Source organism: Salvelinus fontinalis, chromosome 23 (assembly GCF_029448725.1).
Source record: "Salvelinus fontinalis isolate EN_2023a chromosome 23, ASM2944872v1, whole genome shotgun sequence".
NCBI lineage: Eukaryota > Metazoa > Chordata > Actinopteri > Salmoniformes > Salmonidae > Salvelinus > Salvelinus fontinalis.
The window spans coordinates 34,786,550-34,812,342 of NC_074687.1; the positions used below are offsets into that span (position 1 = coordinate 34,786,550).

The window sequence follows — 25,793 nt, forward strand, 5'->3', positions numbered from 1 at the left end:
GTTTCCACTAGTGACCACAGCCACATAGTCAAAATGGGCTATATCATAAAAATTCATGAAAACAAAAACGATTTTTTTAAATTTAAAGGTTAGGGTTAGGCATAAGGTTAGCAGCGTTTTTAAGGTTAGGTTAAAAACATTTTAAGAAACAAAATTGTAGAAATAGGCGGGGTTTATTACTTTGTGGCTGTGGTAAATAGTGTACATCGGGTGAGAGGCGTTGCTAAAATGACGGTATCACGCATGGACGAAATATGTGCGTCCTTTTTTCTAGCAAGCATATTCAGGAAGAGGTGAGTTTTCATTCCACATGCAGACACAAAAGAACACTGCAACGCATAGCACGTTGTTTCAAACACTTTACATCTACATTCATTTCTATTTAGTGAAGAGGATTGTTTTTTTTGGGGGGGGGGCATTTGCATATCGAGACTAGGCTATATGTATTCGATGATGGATATGGTTACGGATTAAATTATTGTGTCAAACGAGATATTGGATACTGTACAATCTAGCTCTGGTCCAGTATGGCGTTAGTGCGGCTTGCTAAAGATGAATTTTCTGGATCTTTGAGCGGTAAAGGCCATAGACGAAATCCTTGAACAGTTTGTTTAGTGACTGGATTTAATGTACAGTACTTACGTTACCCAACTCACCAAAGTAAAGATGACGTTAGAGTGCTGAAGAACTATTCTCTCTTATGTGACAGCCGCTATTTCTCCAAAATACGAAATAAAGTAGATATTTTGAGAACATTTTGTTTACCGCCTTTTTTTGTTGTATGGCTAGGTTACTACGAGTTGTCATGCGCACACACAGCTAGTATTTTGTTTTGTATTATATGCATAGCCAGCCAGTGTTAATTGTTGCAATAATGTTGCACATTTTAAAGGCTGAAGGGAAAGGCTGATTCTCCATTTAGTAGGTTAGATAGTTTCCCCTACTCTACTGCCTTACATTTCATACGAAATCTAAATAGACCTCTACCCATGTGTTTCAAGCCCTCGAGTCACAACTGATGACAATATTTGTCTGCCTACATCTGATCAGTCAGTTCATACTAAAATACAGAGAATAGTATTGTCGTTTATGACAGTTTGCTTACTGTGTTGCTTAAGAAAATATGTTTTTTCTCACTACAGTAGCTCACCAGTGATGTGGTTTTAAATGAGTAAGCTTCTTGAGGCCTACTTCAAAGGGATGCTCTAAATTTACAAGGCCACCCAAAGTCGTGAAAATTGCCTACATCATGTAAAGAAAAAAAGCATTATTTCATTCAGTGGCCTAGAATGCCTGAAAGTGTGATCCGTCATCTGCATGAGAAATCATATTTTGACAAATACAGTATAGTTTTAATAACCGACAAAAGTACATAGTAGCACATTCATAGCTCACATGTAGTTTAATTTACCAAAGGAGATCTCATGTTATTGAGTGTGGTAGATAGACCATTTCATTTTAGTTTGTCATATGAAGTCTAAAGTTCTACATTGGACTGCTGTGCTGCCTGCCTGACTTTTCATTTTCCTGGCTATTGTGCGTATCACTGTGCCTTCTCCTTCTCCCCATCCAAGGCAGCACAGAGAGATTAGCACATGTCCATGTGCCTATAATTATAGCTGTAGTCCCTTTCAGTGGATCCTTAAATGATTAGCTTTTACGTAAAGCCTGCGCTTGTGAAGTACAAGGGCACTACTTCCTCAATTAAAAGAAGGAAAGTCACTTCTCACTCATTTCACCGCTTTGAAACCTTAATCCGTGGAAAATGGGAGCTTCCTCCCCTTTTCTAATATGAGATCAAAGGAGTTATGAATAGCATTACACGTTCCTTGCTCGATGTGCGAAGCTGCTTAAATTTGCATTGTCAAACTGAAAGGCCTGTCATGAGAACACTGAATGAAAAGGTTTTTAGGACACAATATTACCCTCTGTTTTGCTGGTTGAGCACTGATCCTAATGTAATCATAGTTTTTAGAAATATCTGTGAATATTATTGCCATTTACACCAATGGTGTAAAATAGGAAATGCTTCTATGACCTATAACTCAGTTATAGCCCACAGATACACAATTCAATACACAAGGAATGTAGTCTTTCAAGTATGTCATCTTTCAAAACATTTCAATCATAAAACATTTGCTCTCGAGTACATTTGGTGCCAGGAATTTTATTCAGATTAAAGTAACATAAAATCACAGAGGCTAAACTATTTTCCCAGATGTCAGACTACAGTTAATTTTTATGTCTAGTAATTTTTTTTATTTTGATGTATAATAAATGTGTTATGTTGCCTTTATCTTATATGTGTTAGTATTTACTACATTTGCCACCTAGCTGGTTGGTCAAGTGGGCCCTCAACCCTTTTTTTTATTTTTTATTTTTTTATTTTACCGTTATTTTACCAGGTAAGTTGACTGAGAACACGTTCTCATTTGCAGCAACGACCTGGGGAATAGTTACAGGGGAGAGGAGGGGGATGAATGAGCCAATTGTAAACCCTAACTACCTTCCGGACAGTGCTCAATAACTTTGGTTAGCCTTAGCCTCAATCTGCCATTTTCCCAGCTGCTACAGTATCTGAGGGGGATCTCTCATCTGATCCCATGTTTAGGATAAATAAATCCTCCAAGAAAAGGAATCAGAGCTATCCTCCTCCCTGTCAGCCACCATCTAAGATGATTCCCACACACACACAGACAGAATGCATGCTTAAACCCTGCATGGCCGAAGGGACCAAAAGGGAGGTGTCGGAATCTGGCACGCACGCTCCAGCGATCTGTGTTTGCCGCCGGTCCCTGCAATCCCATCCAACCCTGTGCCTGCTACCCCCAAGGGCACAATGGGGGTAGGGCTTCTGGTGATGACTTTAATGGTCACGATTGGTCCTCACAGTGACATTTTTATGCATTTTTATATGGAAATGCTGGCTGCCTCACCCCACCCTTGCTATCTAGGCCTATGTAAATCCTGTATTTCTGCATGAAATCCCTTTGCACCTCAGGGTGATGTGTGTGTGGTGAGGGGAGTGTTATGCACTTCAGTGTGTTTTTCCGGGATACACACAGGATTTATAAAGCTGTGGTGGTGATTTTCCACTTAGATTTAGAAGAGAATGAATTTGTACTATAGTTGCCCTATACACTGGCAATGTTGTCAGTGATGTTGAGGATGTAAAGCTAAATTCTAAATGTAAGGGTGTTGTGCTAAATATTAGAAAAGCCAACAACAACAATGAGCCAGGGGAAAAAATGACCTTCCAATTTGTACCTTCTTATTATGTTCCAATATTCACTTTTTGTCATGTTGTTTTGTTTCCAGGCTGAAATGGTGTTTCGGTTTAATGACAAAGCCTATCTGAGAGTCTCCAGTCAGACAAGTCAGGTCGTGAAATGACTTGTCAACATTCACAGTGTCATTACCGTGTTATTAATTCCTGAGTAGTTTGGTGCGTTGGGGATTCCCTGTCACATCAGTGTGTGGGGGAGAGAATGGTGACATTAACCCCTTCAGTTCATGTCTGCCATTGAGGTGGAATGGGGTCAATAACCTGAATACTCTGAAAAGGTGGGCGAAAGGTATAGATGAGGAGAGATTTGATCGTCAATGGGTCCATTATGCAATGCATGGCGGTAAGATTGGAAATCCCCCCGGAGATGTGGTTGAAAATGTGTTGTTTCGTGTTCTATTCCAGATGAGATGTTTGTCTTCTGTTAGCTGTTATGCCATACAGTAATGGTCCATTGTCTATCCACATAATTGTTTCAAATTCTGTGAAAGCTTGAATAATGCTCTGTGCTTGGCAAGAGTCACACACCAGGTCAGAGATGTCAATATGTCATCTAAACATTTAGATTTTGTTTACAAATTTAATGCTGGCAGTATATATTGGTTTTCCATTAAGTGTTTTGTTACAATGGGTCACAATTGTGCTTTCAGGAAGATGTATTTTTGTCATTGGTCTAAACTTCTGTTTGCATTTCTAAAGCATTTACTTCCTACTCAACTCGATATGTACCGTCTTTTACATTTTTTAAGGTTTTATGGTGTCCAAAAAAATTACATAGCAAGTTTTCTGCTTAAGATATGACTTGCATTTAAGAACGAGAGAGGGACCAAGATATTGACTGATTGGAAAGTCTGTGGGCGAATGATGAGTGTGGCAAATAACTTAGTACCCATTGTGGGCAGCTTAATGGAAGAATGAGATGGAGGACATAACATTTACTGTAATAAACTGGAAATAATGGGGAGGAAATTTGTTGGAAAAGAAATTGCACGGGAACACAGTTATATTATATCAATGTATCCTCAGCATTTTGGGCTGCAATTTCTTTCCATCATCATCACTCATATTCTTCCTAGCTTTTGCCATTAATTTACACTACCAGATAGTTTGTAATGACTATTTTACAAAAAAACTATTTGTATGTGGTCAGGTCAGTTTACCATAACTGATACAGCTGGTCAGATTTCTTTTGTCCCACAGGAAATGAATAGACTACACTTCCCAAAATCCAACTGGTCTCTTCCTCTTTCCCTGCCAAGGAGGCCTTCATTGTCAATCTCTGAAAGCAATGATTTCCCCGTCATTTCCCTATTCTTACTACAGTTATCTTGTCCTTGATTATTATCATCCATTTTTCTCTCCTCAGATTCAGAATAGCCCATCCATGAGTGTGCTACTGGTAGAGGCGTTCTACGGTGGCTCCCACAAACAGCTGATAGACCTGCTTAGAGAGAATGTGGACGACTGCGTGTCCTACACACTGCCGGCTAAGAAATGGCACTGGAGGGCCAGGACAGCAGCCCTGTACTTCATGCAGGCTATCCCGGCTAGCCCCTCATACCGGTATACATAGAAACATGACTGTTGGAATTGATACAGTGCTGATTAAGATTGCTAGATCATTGTTATTGTGAAATATACAGTACCAGTCAAACGTTTGGACACACCTACTCATTGAGATGGTTTGAGTTGAGTTGGACCGGAGAGTGAAGGAAAAGCAGCCAACAAGTGCTCAGCATATGTGAGAACTCCTTCAAGACTGTTGGAAAAGCATTCCAGGTGAAGCTGGTTGAGAGAATGCCAAGAGTGTGCAAAGGGTGGATAATTTAGAATCTAAAATAAATTTGATTTAACACTTTTTTTTGGTTACTACATGATTCCATATGTGTTATTTCATAGTTTTGATGTCTTCACTATTATTCTACAATGTAGAAAATAGTAAAAATAAAGAAAAACTTGAAAGAGTAGGTGTGTCCAAACTTTTGACTGGTACTGTACACTGCTTTTTTTGTTGGTCTTTCCAACATGTTGTTTGTGAGCTCTGTAAAGGGGAAATCCAATTCCTCTGTTTTGGCACAGTGAGATTGAAAGTGGGCCATGTGGTTGTCAGCCATTTTTCAGGTACCCTTGTATCACTCACTAGTGGACTTCAGAGATTGGGATTCCATTAGGTCATTGACTTCCACAGAGTGGATTTAGATCATATGTAATGAGACACAGCTGCTTGAAATGTCCCCAACCTTTCACTCTCTATTTTTCGGTGTCAATATGTTTTCCGTTTTATTTTGCACATTACTTTTAGGGGAATAACCCAATGTGTAAAAGTACTTAGCTATCTTTTCTTTTTGCTTTGTAATTACTTTGTACATTTTATTAGGGAAACACGGATCAATTAGATACTATCCTGTCATTAAACCAGAGGGTGCACTATGATTATTATTCATCATTTTATTTGATTATAAATTCTGCTTTGCAGAAACGGGTTTGATTCAGGACTTGGTGAGTACTTCACAGATGATTGGCAAATATAGGGCGATTTACTATACGCTTGGTGAAGCGATGCATGATGCTGCAGCTCACCCACACACAGGGCTAACGCTCAGATTGATGTGTACTTGTCTGGTTTTGATCCCTCTCTGTCATCTCTGCAACACCGCAGTAACAGACGTTACTGGAGAACACAGTGGGCGAGCCATGTCACCTATAGAGTAGAATTCCAACTTCAAAAAGGTCATCAGTCAAAATGAAGACAGGTAGTCAAATCGATAGTGGCTAGCAGAGGTGTGCACTCGAGTCTGACTGTTGTTACAAATGTCATGACTTGAGACTCAACTTGATAGAAAGTACAATAACTTCAGATTTGACTTGGAGCTTCAAAACTCGACTTTGATTGGAGACTGATGACTTGAAATCATCTGGCCAGGTTTTTTATTTTTATTTTTTTATTTATTTTATTTATTTCACCTTTATTTAACCAGGTAGGCTAGTTGAGAACAAGTTCTCATTTGCAACTGCGACCTGGCCAAGATAAAGCATAGCAGTGTGAACAGACAACAACACAGAGTTACACATGGAGTAAACAATAAACAAGTCAATAACATGGTAGGAAAAAGAGAATCTATATACAATGTGTGCAAAAGGCATGAGGTAGGCAATAAATCGAATAATTACAATTTAGCAGATTAACACTGGAGTGATAAATCATCAGATGATCATGTGCAAGAAGAGATACTGGTGTGCAAAAGAGCAGAAAAGTAAATAAATAAAAGCAGTATGGGGGTGAGGTAGGTAAATTGGGTGGGTAGTTTACAGATGGACTATGTACAGCTGCAGCGATCGGTTAGCTGCTCGGATAGCAGATTTTTAAAGTTGTTGAGGGAGATAAAAGTCTCCAACTTCAGAGATTTTTGCAATTCGTTCCAGTCGCAGGCAGCAGAGAACTGGAAGGAAAGGCGTCCAAATGAGGTTTTGGCTTTAGGGATGATCAGTGAGATACACCTGCTGGAGCGCGTGCTACGGGTGGGTGTAGCCATCGTGACCAGTGAACTGAGATAAGGCGGCACTTTACCTAGCATAGCCTTGTAGATGACCTGGAGCCAGTGGGTCTGACGACGAGCATGTAGCGAGGGCCAGCCGACTAGGGCATACAGGTCGCAGTGGTGGGTCGTATAAGGTGCTTTAGTAACAAAACGGATGGCACTGTGATAAACTGCATCCAGTTTGCTGAGTAGAGTATTGGAAGCTATTTTGTAGATGACATCGCCGAAGTCGAGGATCGGTAGGATAGTCAGTTTTACTAGGGTAAGTTTGGCGGCGTGAGTGAAGGAGGCTTTGTTGCGGAATAGAAAGCCGACTCTAGATTTGATTTTGGATTGGAGATGTTTGATATGAGTCTGGAAGGAGAGTTTGCAGTCTAGCCAGACACCTAGGTACTTATAGATGTCCACAAATTCTAGGTCGGAACCGTCCAGGGTGGTGATGCTAGTCGGGCGTGCGGGTGCAGGCAGCGAACGGTTGAAAAGCATGCATTTGGTTTTACTAGCGTTTAAGAGCAGTTGGAGGCCACGGAAGGAGTGTTGTATGGCATTGAAGCTCGTTTGGAGGTTAGATAGCACAGTGTCCAGGGAAGGGCCGGAAGTATACAGAATGGTGTCGTCTGCGTAGAGGTGGATCAGGGAATCGCCCGCAGCAAGAGCAACATCATTGATGTATACACAGAAAAGAGTCGGCCCGAGAATTTTTTATTTTATTTATTTTTATTTTACCAGGTAAGTTGACTGAGAACACGTTCTCATTTGCAGCAACGACCTGGGGAATAGTTACAGGGGAGAGGAGGGGGATGAATGAGCCAATTGTAAACTGGGGATTATTAGGTGACCATGATGGTTTGAGGGCCAGATTGGGAATTTAGCCAGGACACCGGGGTTAACACCCCTACTCTTACGATAAGTGCCATGGGATCTTTAATGACCTCAGAGAGTCAGGACACCCGTTTAACGTCCCATCCGAAAGACGGCACCCTATACAGGACAGTGTCCCCAATCACTGCCCTGGGGCATTGGGATATTTTTTAGACCAGAGGAAAGAGTGCCTCCTACTGGCCCTCCAACACCACTTCCAGCAGCATCTGGTCTCCCATCCAGGGACTGACCAGGACCAACCCTGCTTAGCTTCAGAAGCAAGCCAGCAGTGGTATGCAGGGTGGTATGCTTGAACCCTGTGGTACCCCCATAGAGACTGCCAGAGGGCCGGACAACATGCCCTCCGATTTGACACACTGAACTCTGTCTGCAAAGTAGTTGGTGAACCAGGCAAGGCAGTCATTAGAAAAACCGAGGCTATTGAGTCTGCCGATAAGAATATGGTGATTGACAGAGTCGAAAGCCTTGGCCAGGTCGATGAAGACGGCTGCACAGTAATGTCTTTTATCGATGGCGGTTATGATATCGTTTAGTACCTTGAGCGTGGCTGAGGTGCACCCGTGACCGGCTCGGAAACCGGATTGCACAGCGGAGAAGGTACGGTGGGATTCCAGATGGTCAGTGATCTGTTTGTTGACTTGGCTTTCGAAGACCTTAGCTAGGCAGGGCAGGATGGATATAGGTCTGTAACAGTTTGGGTCCAGGGTGTCTCCCCCTTTGAAGAGGGGGATGACCGCGGCAGCTTTCCAATCCTTGGGGATCTCAGATGATACGAAGGAGAGGTTGAACAGGCTGGTAATAGGGGGTGCGACAATGGCGGCGGACAGTTTCAGAAATAGGGGGTCCAGATTGTCAAGCCCAGCTGATTTGTATGGGTCCAGGTTTTACAGCTCTTTCAGAACATCTGCTATCTGGATATGGGTAAAGGAGAAGCTGGGGAGGCTTGGGCGAGTAGCAGCGGGGGGGCGGGGCTGTTGGCCAAGGTTGGAGTCGCCAGGAGGAAGGCATGGCCAGCCATTGAGAAATGTTTGTTGAAGTTTTCGATTATCACGGACTTATCAGTGGTGACCGTGTTACCTAGCCTCAGTGCAGTGGACAGCTGGGAGGAGGTGCTCTTGTTTTCCATGGACTTTACAGTATCCCAGAACTTTTTGGAGTTAGAGCTACAGGATGCAAATTTCTGCTTGAAAAAGCTGGCCTTTGCTTTCCTGACTGACTGCGTGTATTGGTTCCTGACTTCCCTGAACAGTTGCATATCGCGGGGGCTCTTCGATGCTATTGCAGTTCGCCACAGGATGTTTTTGTGCTGGTCGAGGGCAGTCAGGTCTGGAGTGAACCAAGGGCTATATCTGTTCTTGGTTCTGCATTTTTTGAACGGAGCATGCTTGTCTAATATGGTGAGGAAGTAACTTTTAAAGAATGACCAGGCATTCTCAACTGACGGGATGAGGTCAATATCCTTCCAGGGTACCCGGGCCAGGTCGATTAGAAAGGCCTGCTCGCAGAAGTGTTTTAGGGAGCGTTTGACAGTGATGAGGGGTGGTCGTTTGACCGCGGACCCGTGGCGGATACAGGCAATGAGGCAGTGATCGCTGAGATCTTGATTGAAGACAGCAGAGGTGTATTTGGAGGGCAAGTTGGTCAGGATAATGTCTATTAGGGTGCCCATGTTTACGGATTTAGGGTTGTACCTGGTGGGTTCCTTGATGATTTGTGTGAGATTGAGGGCATCAAGCTTAGATTGTAGGACTGCCGGGGTGTTAAGCATATCCCAGTTTAGGTCACCTAACCGAACAAACTCTGAAGCTAGATGGGGAGCGATCAATTCACAGATGGTGTCCAGGGCACAGCTGGGAGCTGAGGGGGGTCGGTAGCAGGCGGCAACAGTGAGAGACTTATTTCTGGAGAGATTAATTTTTAAAATTAGAAGTTCGAACTGTTTGGGCAAAGACCTGGAAAGTATGACAGAACTTTGCAGGCTATCTCTGCAGTAGATTGCAACTCCTCCCCCTTTGGCAGTTCTATCTTGACGGAAAGTGTTATAGTTGGGTATGGAAATCTCAGAATTTTTGGTGGCCTTCCTAAGCCAGGATTCGGACACGGCAAGGACATCAGGGTTGGCAGAGTGTACTAAAGCGGTGAGTAAGGCAAACTTAGGGAGGAGGCTTCTGATGTTGACATGCATGAGGCCAAGGCTTTTTCGATCACAGAAGTCAACAAATGAGGGTGACTGGGGACATGCAGGGCCTGGGTTTACCGCCACATCACCCGAGGAACAGAGGAGTAGTAGGATGAGGGTGCGGCTAAAGGGTATCAAAACTGGTCGCCTAGAGCGTTGGGGACAAGGAATAAAAGGAGCAGATTTATGGGCGTGGTAGAATAGATTCTGGGCATAATGTGCAGACCAGGGTATAATGGGGCACGGGTACAGCGGAGGCAAGCCCAGGCACTGGGTGATGATAAGAGAGGTTGTATCTCTGGACATGCTGGTCTCAATGGGTGAGGTCACCGCATGTGTGGGGGGTGGGACAAAGGAGGTATCAGAGGTACGGAGAGTGGAACTACGGGGTCCATTGCAAACCAAAAGAATGATAACTAGCCTGAACAACAGTATGCAAGGCATATTGATATTTGAGAGAGACATACAATAAGGCATAAAGTGATTGCAGGTCTTGATTGGGAGAGCTAGCTAAAACAACAGGTGAGATAACAGCAGCTAGTCAGCTAACACAGCAACAGAAGGTAAAAATGGCGACGACTAGGCAGAGAGGGTCGGATTAACTACACACAGATCCTGAGTTAAAGCACAGAGCCGACAGATAAAACACAAATAAACAGAATGGAGTACCGTGAATTAATGGACAGTCAAGCAGGCATCAGCTATGTAGCCAAGTGATCATAGTGTCCAGGGGGCAGCCGTAGATGGAGCAGTGAGGCCTCCACTAAGCTAGCACGCGTTTAAAGTTAGTAGCCCGGGGGGTGGTCTGCTCAGACGGAGGGGGTCTGCTCAGACGGAGGCTGGTTGAGGGCACAGCGGATGGGGTATTTGTCTGCAGACCAGACGTGGTCGTGTCGACAGAGAATCCAAGCCGGATGGCGATGGCGAAAGAGAGGTTGTGAATTGTAGAATTGTGTTTGCTAACTGGTGCTAGCTTCCTGGCTGCGCTAGCTGCAAGATAAGCTAGCAGTTAGCAGACCGGGGCAGGCAGGTAGGTAGGTTAGTAGGTTAGCAGAATGGGCCTTCAGCGGGCGTCACGCCTGAGGGGCCTGTTGGAGTCCTCGGGCAGATTATGTCGGTATTCCAGTCGTAGAGGATCGGCGGGGTTCCGTGCTCCATACCGGCAGTAAAGGGGTCCGGATATTGTAGCCCAGGAGTGGGCTTCAGTGGTAGCACAGGAGCCCTAGCCGGGCTAGCTTCAGGCTAATTGGTGCTTGCTCCGGGATGGAAACGCTAGCCAGGAGTGGTCACCCGGGATTGTGGTTAGCTAGTTGCGAAGATCCAGAGGAAAATGTTCAGAGTTTGCGGTAGGAATCCGGGGATATGGAGAGAAATAGGTCCGTTATGCTCTGGTTTTAGTCACGTTGTTCGAACTAGCGAGAGCTTTCCGAGCTAAAGGTTAGCTGATGACCGCTAGCAATGGTTTGCTAACTGATAGCTGGTAGGTGGTTAGCTGGCTATCTTCAGTTGATGGATTCCAGATCAGAAGTAAATAGAAATACTTTAGAAAAAAGCAGATCCACGCCACATTGGGTGAGGCGGGTTGCAGGAGAGTAGAAGTTGAGGTTTAAGAAAATATTTTTAAAAAGATATGCGAAGAAAAAGATGTAAAAAGATATATACAAGGGACACGGGACACGACAGGACAAAGACGTCTACACTGCTACGCCATCTTGGAACTCTTTAGAAATGTAGTGCAGTAAAAGTTGTCAAAAATATAAATAGTAAAGTACAGATACCCCAAAAACTACTGAAGTAGTACTTTAAAGTATTTTTACTTAAGTACTTTACACCATTGGTCAATAATATGAACTGTTAACTTTGCAAGATCACCAGCAATGGGGCCTCAAGCAACAATTACTAGCATAGACCTACTGGTCTTTTGGTAAGTCAAAATTGCCTGAAATGGATCATTTACTTATGAAGCTCCCATTTGGAATGTGTTGTTCAAATCAATTATTACGTAGGCCTAATCAAAATGCATTGTAGACAAAATAACTTGTTCTCTGGTAATCTCAATAAATAAACTAAGATTTGTATTTGAACAACTCATTGCCTTTATTATTATTTTATTTTTTACTTGACTTGAAAAAACCTGCGACTTGACTTGCTCTTTGAATGCACGACTTGGACTTGACTCAAGACTTAACAGTTCTATTTGGGACTTGACTTGAATCTTGTGACTTGAGACTTGAATAATCGTGTCTTGGTCCCACTTCTGGTGGCTAGGTACATTATGGAATGTCATGTGGCTAAGTAATAGCTCATACAGTAAGTAACTAAGCATAACCCCCTTTCTCAGTTCTGCTGTTTGTTGCCGTTTTGGATTTTGCAGAATGGGATATTTGCTGTTCCCTCTATGGGATGACAAGTGGTAATTCAGCACATAACAAATCAAAATGTTCTACTTATTTATATGAAAAAGGTAAATATCATTTTTTTAAATCCATCTCCCACTAAAGGAATACTTTAGTCCTGCAGTTTCAGTGCGTCTAATTCTTAACTACACAGGATGTCCCTGTGGAATATTCTTGGCATGAAAAAGGTAAAAATAGAGAACTCTCATCTGGTTTGAGTCAGAGCCCCGCATTACCGACAGAGTTTAGGGGGTGAGGGTGATTTCTGTAACATGCAGTCCTGTAGGCCTCTTTTAGTTTTGATCGAAGGCCCAAACAGGCTAGGAAATTGGGCTAATCCCATGTCTGAGAGGCACACGGGGACGTGATCTTAGCGATGGCTTGTGGACTCGACCACATCAAAGATTCCTCGCTCATGGGTTAAGGGGACTGACTGACTGATGAAGGGATGGGCCAAGGCTTGAAGTGGAGGATGGGGTCACATAGGGAGATGATGGAGCTTCAAAGCCTCATCGCTGAGCACGCAACAGATACAGAGATGCCGCAGAGGGAGACGGAGAGAGAGAGAGATATGCTTTTAGAGACATGGAAATGCTGCATTGTCTGAGAGGCTGCAGCAGAGCTGGGCAGGGCTGGGTGGATTATCCTGCTTGGGAAATTATTCGATTTGGGTGATGTTACTATTTTACCTGCTGGTTACGATAAATGGGTCGTATTTAGCAGGATTTATCCCCTTGATGGATGAAAGGCATTTTAGTGGTTGGCATTGGAAGCAGTGGGGACATTCAAGTCTGATATGGCTCGGCTAAAAAGAGAGCTATCCCTCACCTCCCAGGGTTTCATTTTAGTCAGACATTAGTAAGCACGAAGATATGGAAGTAAGGCCCAGCGTTTGTTAGACATAATTGTTCAGTGCATTCTGAAGTATTCAGACCCCTTGACTTTTTCCCCATTTTGTTACGTTACTGCCTTTAAAATTGATTAAATAGTTTCCCCTCCTCATCAATCTACACACAATACCTCAAAATGACAAAGCAAAAACAAGTTTTTAGACATAAAAAAACGAAATCACATTTACATAAGTATTCAGACCCTTTACTCAGTACTTTGTTGAAGCACCTTTAGCAGCAATTACAGCCTCAAGTTTTCTTGGGTATGACGCCATAAACTTGACACACCTGTTTTTGGGGAGTTTCTCCCATTCTTCTCTGCAAATCCTCTCAAGCTCTGTCAGGTTGGATGAGGAGCGTTGCTGCACAGCTATTTTCAGGTCTCTCCAGAGATGTTCGATCGGGATCAAGTCCGGACTCTGGCTGGGCCACTCAAGGACATTCAGAGACTTGTCCCGATGCCACTCCTGTGTTTTCTTGGCTGTGTGAGGTCCTGATTGATCTGGAGCAGGTTTTAATCAAGGATCTCTCTGTACTTTGCTCTGTTCATTTTTCCCTCGATCCTGACTAGTCTCCCAGTCCCTGCCACTGAAAACATTCCCACAGCATGATGCTGCCACCACCATGCTTCACCGTAGGGATGGTGCCAGGTTTCCTCCATAGGTGCCGCTTGGCATTCAGGCCAAAGAGTTCAATCTTGGTTTTATCAGACCAGAGAATCTTGTTACTCGTGGTTTGAGAGTCCTTTAGGTGCCCTTTGGCAAACTCCAAGCAGGCTGTCGTGTCTTTTCCTGAAGAGTGGCTTCCGTCTGGCCACTCTACCACAAAGGCCTCATGGTGGAGTGCTGCAGAGATGGTTGTCCTTCTAGAAGGTTCTCCCATTTCCACAGAGGCGCTTTGGAGCTCTGTCAGAGTGACCATCGGGTTCTTGGTCACCTCCCTGACCAAGGCCCTTCACCCCTGATTGCTCAGTTTGGCCGGGCGGACAGCTCTAGGAAGAGTATTGGTGGTTCTAAACTTCTTCCATTTAAGAATTATGGAGGCCACTGTGTTCTTGGGGACCTTCAATACTGCATAAATGTTTTGGTACCCTTCCCCAGATCTGTGCCTCAACACAATCCTGTCTCGGAGCTCTACGGACAATTCCTTCAACCACATGGCCTTGTTTTTGCTCGACATGCATTGTCAACTGTGGGACCTTATATAGACAGATGTGTGCCTGTCCAAATCATGTCCAATCAATTGAATTTACCACAGGTGAACTCCAATCAAGTTGTAGAAACATCTGAAGGACAGACAGGACGCACCTGAGCTCAATTTTGAGTCTCATAGCAAAGGATCTGAATACTTATGTAAATAAGGTATTTCAGTTTTTATACATTTGCAACATTTCTAAAAAACTGTTTTCGCTTTGTCATTATGGGGTATTGTGTGTAGATTGATGATGACTTTTTGTTATTTAATCCATTTTAGAATAAGGTTGTAACGTAACAAAATGTGGAAAAAGTCAAGGGGTCTGAATACTTTCTGAATGCACTGTATTTGCAGATAGATTAACTCACCCTCACCATCCTAACCACCTGTGCTGTGTTCTGGTCCTCAGGGTCCTGTTTGCCAGTTCTGTGCTGAACCTGTCTGAACTGGTGGCCCTGCGTCCTGACCTGGCCACACTGAAGAAGGTGCTCTACTTCCACGAGAACCAGCTGGTCTATCCAGTCCGCAAGAGCCAGGACAGAGACTTCCAGTACGGATACAACCAGGTCCTGTCATGGTAAAGACCAGCCCGGCCTTGAGTGTGCTGTACACAATGTATAATACAGTACACAATCTATCTGGTGCGCAGTGAGTGCACGTTATTATCACAGTTAACAGTAGGAACAAGAGGTCGTAACAAGCAAAGACGATGAGCAACCAGCATAATTGCTCTGTTTGTTTGTGTATTTAAAATAAACAAACAACACACTATTCATACGGTAATAGTTTGTCTTAATGAGCATGTCTGGGGCGCAACATGATTGGTTAATTACGGCAGGCCGACATGATGCTCTCTGGGTAATTGAAGTCACTCTTGTCGAGCGACTGGGCTGTCATTAATCAGAAGGCGAACAGTAAAGAGAGGGGCACTCTAAAGAAAAGTGATTGTTGTTGATCTGCATAGGGCAACGCGTCAATAAGTCAGTTCTGCAAGGCCCACTCAATCTACTTTAATGTCATTAACCCAGTCAAATATGGCAGCATTAAATAATACGCTACTCAAAGGGAATGGATCATTAAGAGATGTTTGATTGGATTCAAGCCAGATTGCTTTGCTAATTTGAATTATAATGCATGACTTTCGTTCTAATGAAAGAGAATGGGAGCCATTTAAGACGGTACTGATAAATGCAGACTATGCTGAACTGTTCCATGTGGCACACACTGAATCTGCAAATGAAGTACTGTCACTTTGTGTGTGTGTACGTACGCGTGTGTGTGTCACTGACTGTGTGTGTACCCTTCTTTTCCTTTCCCCCCAGCTTGGTGGCAGATGTGGTGGCGTTCAACTCTTCTTTCAACATGGACTCTTTCCTGTCCTCCATTTCGTCCTTCATGAAGATGATCCCCGACCACAGGCCCAAAGACCTGGACAAGCTCATACGCCCAAAGTGTCGGGTCCTCCACTTCCCCATCCAATTCCCCCATGTCACAAGGTCAGTGTCATCATCCCTGGCTACAGTAATTTGCCTTCTAGGGATAACCAGGCCACTGATTAAATAAAGCAGAGTGGAAAGAGAAAGAGAGTTGCAGGCTTTTAATCCGTCCCAGAGAGCTGATAGGGTTTGGGAGCATGGTTAATAGCAATCTGACTGACTGGAGAGAAGTTAGTTGTGTAAGAGTCAAGATTAGTAGTGTCTACGGAGCTTTAATATCCTGTTTCGTGTTTTCGCTAAGGCCTCTCTATCACTCTCGCACGTACCGCCTATGTATACATTACAGATGTTGATGAATTCATTACAGATGTTGATGTGTCTATGTGAAGTGTTTGGGTGAGATGGAAAGAGGTGGCAACCTTTTTAGGAGGAGAGGGGTTTTTCTGTATCTCTTTGGATTGATTTAAGTGCTTCATCAGTATAGGTAAAATATTTAAAAAAAGATAAAAAATAATAATAATTTAATTAGAACATTGCGGTTAAGGAATTTATTGAATCAAGCAATACTATTTGCTAGATGTATTATGAATTATTTCAACTAAAGCGGCAGAAAATATCCATTGTTACGTCAAATTGTACTTAGAAATTCACTTCAGCTAATACCAAATAATAAGTTTACATTTGTAAGTAAAATAACATGCATATAGATTAGAGAACTGTCATTGTGGATCGATTGGATCCAGGCGTCTCTTTATAAGCTGTTGTCTCGGCTCAGTGATGAGGGGTGGTTCTTTTTTATTGCTCTGTTCCAAAACAATGCTCTAGCTGCTAAGTGCTCCAAACCTCGACGCAACAGAGGGTCTGCTTCCTATTACAGGCCAAATCAACAGCAGCCACTTCTTCACATGAAAACAACGGCATCATAACCGTTTCAATTTGAATATTAACATTGAAACGCCAAAGGTATTGAGACAAAGTCCTTTTTCTAAGTGTTGACCACACAGGTGTGTGCTTGTCAATCCAATGTTGGTGTTGCTGCTTGAACATTTCTCTTATGTATCACAGCTGGAATTTCTTCCATGATATCCCATTTTAAGCAAAACCATAATGCCCATATTTTCATGAAGGCGGCATGGCATTTATTGAATAGAAATTCATAAACATATGATGCAGTTTTTTAGCGATTCCTGTGCTTTCTTTCAAGCCTTGCCATTCTCGGGGGTGACCGAACACAGTGGAAAAGATGAAAGCAGTCTCCTCCGCTCACCCAAGTGCACATATTGTTCTGAGCCTACTCTTGTGGCATATTATAGCTAATTATTTAAGCCTACGTCTCCCTGTCCATGAAACTTGTGTGTGAGAGTGTTTGTGTGACCCTGCCTGCAGTAATTGTGTCACGCAGACTTTATTTTATGGCCTTCCCAATTAGAGCGAGTGTATTATGTGATTTGAGTCCACTTTATGCTGGAAGCGCATATTCCCTCACAGTGACAAGTTTAACATTCAACATCATCATAATGCATTACCACATAACTAGACAGATTTTGAGGCCAAGATTAAGAGTAAGGTTTGTTTTTATAGTATTTAGAGAGTATTTTTTTCTCTTTAAATTTTAAGTACATTGAAAGCAATGATGCAACTACAGTTTCTGAGCAGTGTATGTGTTTGTGTGCATCTCTGCATGTTTCCCTGTATATTCGCTGCGGTAAGAAATACTGAAAGTGAACTGCCATGGATGACGCAGGCCTCTCGCCCAGAGTGTTTTTCAGCTCATTTTCAGATGGTAATTTGCCTGATCCAAAGCAAACTCACAGAGTGTAAGTAAGCGATTATATGCATGGCCGACAATCCCCCAACATGCCCGCGGTCCTTTTCCAAACACAGTTAGTCCAGCTCTTTGAAAATATAAAACGCTCAGAGAAACAAATAGAGTAGAAATACCAGAAGATTCTTCTGTATAGGTATTTTTATGTCACTCTGTCGCTCTCAGAAATGTCTACTCGGTCCAAGCTCTGGAGAGTTTATGGTGTTACTGAGAGCCCAAATTAATTTGCAAATGCACAAATAAAAACTCTCAACAACCTAAAAGCCCTTTTTTCAGGCTGCACAACTGGTGGGTTTGTGAAAGCAATGGAGGGCTCTTTGTGGTTTGTGTGTTTGCAGTATCCATCTATCAATCGGCTTTTGAGAGGTGGACTTTTGTAATTTAATAGCGATTGACCTGAGCCAGCAGAAACCTGCGGTGAGATACAAAGCCATCACATTTATCATCGTGGAACAGCGGGGCATTGACTTTCTTTGAGTATTGTCAATCCGCTGGTTTGGTCTGTGTGTGTACACACACACACACACACACACACACACACACACACACACACACACACACACACACACACACACACACACACGCACACACAAGCACACACACACACACACCAGACCAGACCAGACCAGCGTATTGACAATATTCAAATATATATATTATATATATATAGTGGGTGGGGAATGGAGAGGGGGTCATCAAATGTGCACGTGATCAGCAGGTGCCAAATTCTGTCAGGCCTTGCCAGGGACCCCACTGCAGTTTCCCCCACTCACCCCAGTACTTTCTGAGGCCTTTGTGTGGCTGTCAGGTTGTCAGACAGCGTGTGTTCCTTTTCCTCTTGAGAACAGAATGCCGTCAGGTGTTTAAGGGGAAGGGAAACCAGATTGATCATGATTAGTATATTGTTATTTCATTTTCTCACATGTAATATCTGCATTAAAAAAGGAATGTGGAAGGAACCAAGGGAATGTAGGCTTCTATGGAACAGGTTCTCCATTGTTAATGTTAGGAGACAAAAGGAGGGATTCCTTTAATGTTCTTCCATGAAAAGATATTAATGCAGGTTTCAACTCCGCTTGAAAGCGTTGTACGTTCTTTAGGACCTCCCCACTGATGGCCGGTTTTCATTAAGTCCCTTAACTCGCTGCAGATAACTGAAGATACTTTTAAGTTGATTGGGAAAAGGTTGTTCTTTTTTGGCTACTTTTAAAAGACATTGATGTGGCTCTGTGTGAAGAAGCAGGCAGTCAACTCAGGTCTCAAGTGACTGACTCCTGGAATGAGTCTACTGGAGGAGCAGATGGCAGGATATCCTGTTTGAAACGTTCCTTTGACAAAGTTCAAGTGCAACTGGACGTTTTCGCAACTGATTGAAGATGGTAACAGGAGGACAAATATAATCTGTTTAGTCCAACACGATCCATAATAACCTAATCAGATATATTCTATTATACAGTTTGTGTTTCACTGTTTAAACGACTGATGAGACAGAAAAATGTAGACTTTTGGATGAATAATGTTTGTGTGAAAAATGGAGAGGTTAACCGGTTTGCTTTGGTTTCTGATTTGTGTCTAAGGGCAGAGAGAGATTGTTGTTGTATCATCCACCCCACATAGAAAACCTATGAAGAACAAACAACCCCAAGGAGTGTCGAAGGTTTTCTAGATTATAGACATCTGAAGGCATTTGTTGCCACGAGCCTTGGTAAAGCTTGGTGAGGCTGTTTAGCCGTGGGACTGTGGGGACTAATTGGAAACATTAAAGCGATGGAGCAGAGGAATTTGAAAGGCAGTGCTGTCTGGGTCGACTGGCTTGAGGAGACCATGTTAAACAGGTGTGTTGTAGACAGAAACAAGGATTGATTGATGTTTGGAATTGATTTACCATTAGGTCAATAGGGTGATCATTTTGCAATAATTGAACAAACATCTACCAAATAGACGGAAAGAGAGAAACGTGCTGTAGTACAGTCCTTCATGTGGTTATTTAGTCTCTTTATGATATGTAGAAACGTGTAAAGAATTCAAGCTACATTGTCTGCTTGATTCCATTATTTGTATTATCAAATTGATGATACATACCACCTCCCTGTGAATTTAATGATTCACCACGTTCTCTCTGACTTTGTTCATGGATAGACTTTCAACTGATCCCAGATATTTATCCCCTTGTTTACCACTAATGAAAATCTAGAACAATATGTTGTGTTCAACAGATTTATATGACCATGTAATCTGTTGTGTACTCCAATCTAACCTCTAATCTTGATCATGACACCGTTTAGATACAGCCTGAGATGATGAGGTAAATCTCCCTAAACCTCACTCACCCAGCCACCCAGCCCAGCCAGCAGGCCCTGCTCTGCTCTGGCCCGCAGGGGTCAAATACGCTGTCACCATTTGCCTCCTGAGCCTGTCATCCTCATCCTCAGACGCTCATCCCACAACCTCCTCTTTGATTACTCTCCAGTCACCGACCGGTGGTCACCCTGCCTGTGAGAAGGAGGGGGAAGCCTAGCTCTCCTAATCAAACCACCCCTGTATAAGCTCATCTGTGACGTGATGAAAACAGCTGTTGGTCGGTGGGCACCTTTCTTCTATTTACCTTGATTTGACTTCTGTCCTCCTTTATCCTCTTATATCTTCCAACTCCCCATCCTTTCATTCTACTCCCCCCCCCCCCCCCCCCAAAAAAAAACCTCCAGTTTAGTTCACCTGGCATGTAGCTTGAGTACAGAACAGTATGCAATAAATGCTCAGCACAAAGTATGATGACAGTGCACAGCGAAACTGGAGGTACGGTAGTGCCTCAGCTTTCAGTCGCTCATGTGCCAGGAACGACCACAATTAGGTCCATATGGTGGCTTTGAAGTACGGGGAACTAACCGTGATGAATAGGAATGAATTAAGGATCAAACCCTGCATTGGTGATTTATCCTTAATACCAAACTTTAGCTAACACACATTGGCATCTGTTCAGTGGTGACATAATCAAGAAAAATGGGTGTTTTCAAAACAAGCTACACAATGCAATAATCTCCTAACTAGGGGAGCTTTGCCTCAGCCAAAGCTGATAGAGGAGGATATTGAAAATGATCACCTATTTATTTCTACATTTAGCACATGGCTCGTCTGCAATGTGCGTCACACATTCTCAATAACAAAATTGTTACTGAGAATGTGTCCATGACAAACCCTCCAAAGACTGATATCTGAACTAATCCCAATAACACTAACAATAAGTACTGTTATGTTACTTTCATGTTCATTTTAGTTATACCTCTACAACCTGTAGTCCCACAGACTACATCTACAACCTGTAGTCCCACAGACTACCTCTACAACCTGTAGTCCCACAAACTACCTCTACAACCTGTAGTCCCACAGACTACATCTACAACCTGTAGTCCCACAGACTACATCTACAACCTGTAGTCCCACAGACTACATCTACAACCTGTAGTCCCACAGACTACATCTACAACCTGTAGTCCCACAGACTACATCTACAACCTGTAGTCCCACAGACTACATCTACAACCTGTAGTCCCACAGACTACATCTACAACCTGTAGTTTCACAGACTACATCTACAACCTGTAGTCCCACAGACTACCTCTACAACCTGTAGTCCCACAGACTACCTCTACAACCTGTAGTCCCACAGACTACCTCTACAACCTGTAGTCCCACGGACTACATCTACAACCTGTAGTCCCACAGACTACATCTACAACCTGTAGTCCCACAGACTACCTCTACAACCTGTAGTCCCACAGACTACATCTACAACCTGTAGTCCCACAGACTACATCTACAACCTGTAGTCCCACAGACTACCTCTACAACCTGTAGTCCCACAGACTACCTCTACAACCTGTAGTCCCACAGACTACCTCTACAACCTGTAGTCCCACAGACTACCTCTACAACCTGTAGTCCCACAGACTACCTCTACAACCTGTAGTCCCACAGACTACCTCTACAACCTGTAGTCCCACAGACTACCTCTACAACCTGTAGTCCCACAGACTACCTCTACAACCTGTAGTCCCACAGACTACATCTACAACCTGTAGTCCCACAGACTACCTCTACAACCTGTAGTCCCACAGACTACATCTACAACCTGTAGTCCCACAGACTACATCTACAACCTGTAGTCCCACAGACTACCTCTACAACCTGTAGTCCCACAGACTACCTCTACAACCTGTAGTCCCACAGACTACCTCTACAACCTGTAGTCCCACAGACTACCTCTACAACCTGTAGTCCCACAGACTACCTCTACAACCGGTAGTCCCACAGACTACCTCTACAACCTGTAGTCCCACCGACTACCTCTACAACCTGTAGTCCCACAGACTACCTCTACAACCTGTAGTCCCACCGACTACCTCTACAACCTGTAGTCCCACCGACTACCTCTACAACCTGTAGTCCCACCGACTACCTCTACAACCTGTAGTCCCACCGACTACCTCTACAACCTGTAGTCCCACCGACTACATCTACAACCTGTAGTCCCACAGACTACATCTACAACCTGTAGTCCCACAGACTACATCTACAACCTGTAGTCCCACCGACTACCTCTACAACCTGTAGTCCCACAGACTACCTCTACAACCTGTAGTCCCACCGACTACCTCTACAACCTGTAGTCCCACAGACTACCTCTACAACCTGTAGTCCCACAGACTACCTCTACAACCTGTAGTCCCACAGACTACCTCTACAACCTGTAGTCCCACAGACTACCTCTACAACCTGTAGTCCCACAGACTACCTCTACAACCTGTAGTCCCACAGACTACATCTACAACCTGTAGTCCCACAGACTACCTCTACAACCTGTAGTCCCACAGACTACATCTACAACCTGTAGTCCCACAGACTACATCTACAACCTGTAGTCCCACAGACTACATCTACAACCTGTAGTCCCACAGACTACCTCTACAACCTGTAGTCCCACAGACTACCTCTACAACCTGTAGTCCCACAGACTACCTCTACAACCTGTAGTCCCACCGACTACCTCTACAACCTGTAGTCCCACAGACTACCTCTACAACCTGTAGTCCCACCGACTACCTCTACAACCTGTAGTCCCACCGACTACCTCTACAACCTGTAGTCCCACCGACTACCTCTACAACCTGTAGTCCCACAGACTACATCTACAACCTGTAGTCCCACAGACTACATCTACAACCTGTAGTCCCACAGACTACATCTACAACCTGTAGTCCCACAGACTACATCTACAACCTGTAGTCCCACAGACTACCTCTACAACCTGTAGTTCCACAGACTACCTCTACAACCTGTAGTCCCACAGACTACATCTACAACCTGTAGTCCCACAGACTACATCTACAACCTGTAGTCCCACAGACTACCTCTACAACCTGTAGTCCCACAGACTACCTCTACAACCTGTAGTCTCACAGACTACCTCTACAACCTGTAGTCCCACAGACTACCTCTACAACCTGTAGTCCCACAGACTACCTCTACAACCTGTAGTCCCACAGACTACCTCTACAACCTGTAGTCCCACCGACTACCTCTACAACCTGTAGTCCCACAGACTACCTCTACAACCTGTAGTCCCACAGACTACCTCTACAACCTGTAGTCCCACCGACTACCTCTACAACCTGTAGTCCCACCGACTACCTCTACAACCTGTAGTCCCACCGACTACCTCTACAACCTGTAGTCCGAACGACTACCCCTACAACCTGTAGTCCCACAGACTACATCTACAACCTGTAGTCCCACAGACTACATCTACAACCTGTAGTCCCACAGACTACATCTACAACCTGTAGTTCCACAGACTACCTCTACAACCTGTAGTCCCACAGACTACATCTACAACCTGTAGTCCCACAGACTACCTCTACAACCTGTAGTTCCACAGACTACCTCTACAACCTGTAGTCCCACAGACTACCTCTACAACCTGTGGTCCCACAGACTACCTCTACAACCTGTGGTCCCACAGACTACATCTACAACCTGTGGTCCCACAGACTACCTCTACAACCTGTAGTCCCACAGACTACCTCTACAACCTGTAGTCCCACAGACTACATCTACAACCTGTAGTTCCACAGACTACATCTACAACCTGTAGTTCCACAGACTACATCTACAACCTGTAGTCCCACAGACTACATCTACAACCTGTAGTCCCACAGACTACCTCTACAACCTGTAGTCCCACAGACTACATCTACAACCTGTAGTTCCACAGACTACATCTACACCTGTAGTTCCACAGACTACCTCTACAACCTGTAGTCCCACAGACTACATCTACAACCCGTAAAGTAAACTTACATTGACCCCACCCCATTTGTTTTGTACACTGCTGCTACTCACAGTTGATCATCTATGCATAGTCACTTCACCCATACCTACATGTACAAATTACCCCGACTAACCTGTACCCCTGCACATTGACTTGGTACCGGTACCCCCGTATATAGCCTCGTTATTGTTATATTATTGTGTTACTTTTTATAATTATTTTAACTTGAGTTTATTTGGTAAATATTTTCTTAACTCTTCTTGAACTACACTGTTGGTTAAGGACTTGTAAGTAAGCATTTCACGGTAAGGTCTACACTTGTATTCGGCACATGTGACAAACAAAGTTTGATTTCATATCTGTCCTGTGCCATATTGTTCTGAATGTTTATCCCATTACACAAATTAGACCTATACCCCATACTTTACATTTAGAAGGACAATGACAAGCATGTGACCATGATGGGTCCACAGAGCATGACATCACGGTGCATACAGAGTGTTTTAATTGGAACAGAATGACTTCTGAGTCTTGTCCCCTTGGGATGGATGGTGCTTGCGTGTCACAATGAAAGGCGCTAATTTTGGTCTGTGTTTCAACTAGGGCTGCAAAGCTACCAGTAATTTACCTAAGGTACTGGAATCTTCAGTCATTTTGGTAAATTACCAGAGCCACTGCCTGTTCACCCCGCTATCATCCAGAAGGCAAGGTCAGTAAAGGTGCATCAAAGCTGGGACCGAGAGACTGAAAAACAGTTTCTGTCTCAAGGCCATCAGACTGTTAAACAGCCATCACTAGCACATTAGAGTCTGCTGCCTATAGGCATAGACTAGGAATCACTGGCCACTTTAAGGAATGGAACACGAGTCACTTTAATAATGTTTACATATCTCGCATTATTCATCTCAAATGTTTATACTGTATTCTATACTATTCTACGTTATCTTAAGTCACTTAATAATGTTTACATATCTTGCATTTCTCATATGTACAGTTGAAGTTTTTCAACCACTCCACAAATTTCTTGTTAACAAACTATAGCTTTGGCAAGTCGGTTAGGACATCTACTTTGTGCATGACACAAGTAATTTTTCCAACAATTGTTTACAGACAGATTATTTCACTTATAATTCACTGTATCACAATTCCAGTGGGTCAGAAGTAGAGGTCGACTGATTAATCAGAATGGCCGATTAATTAGGGACGATTTTAAGTTTTCATAACAATCGTAATCTGCATTTTTGGACACCGATCATGGCCGATTACATTGCACTCCACGAGGAGACTGCGTGGCAGGCTGACTACCTGTTATGCGAGTGCAGCAAGGAGCCAAGGTAAGATGCTAGCTAGTATTAAATGTATCTTATAAAAAACAATCAATCTTAACATAATCACTAGTTAACTACACATGGTTGATGATATTACTAGTTTATCTAGCTTGTCCTGCGTTGCATACAATCGATGCCTGTTAATTTATCATTGAATCATAGCCTACTTTGCCAAACGGGTGATTTAACAAGCGCATTCGCGAAAAAAGCACTGTCGTTGCACCAATGTGTACCTAACCATAAACATCAACGCCTTTCTTAAAATCAATACACAAGTATATATTTTTAAACTTGCATACTTCGTTAATATTGCCTGCTAACATGAATTTCTTTTAACTAGGGAAATTGTGTCACTTCTCTTGCGTTCTGTGCAACAGAGTCAGGGTATATGCAGCAGTTTGGGCCGCCTGGCTCGTTGCGAACTGTGTGAAGACTATTTATTCCTAACAAAGACAGCCAACTTCGCCAAACGGGGGATGATTTAACAAAAGCGCATTTGCGAAAAAGCAC

At 43.5% G+C, this 25,793-nt stretch overlaps 1 protein-coding gene across 4 annotated transcripts in view; it reads left to right on the forward strand.

The window, feature by feature from the left end:
• The first annotated feature begins 201 nt into the window (after window positions 1-201).
• The window catches only part of gtdc1 (glycosyltransferase-like domain containing 1), a 49,156-nt gene continuing 23,564 nt past the window's right edge, over window positions 202-25,793 (forward strand). For 2 of the 4 annotated variants that reach the window (XM_055878562.1, XM_055878565.1), the window contains exons 1-4: window positions 203-293; window positions 4,653-4,849; window positions 14,776-14,943; window positions 15,689-15,862. In XM_055878562.1, the coding sequence (XP_055734537.1) occupies window positions 255-293; window positions 4,653-4,849; window positions 14,776-14,943; window positions 15,689-15,862 (578 nt within the window). In that variant the 5' untranslated portion in view covers window positions 203-254. Of the gene's footprint in view, window positions 294-4,652; window positions 4,850-14,775; window positions 14,944-15,688; window positions 15,863-25,793 lie in introns of all 4 variants that reach the window. The other 2 variants (XM_055878563.1, XM_055878564.1) reach the window with 2 other exon arrangements.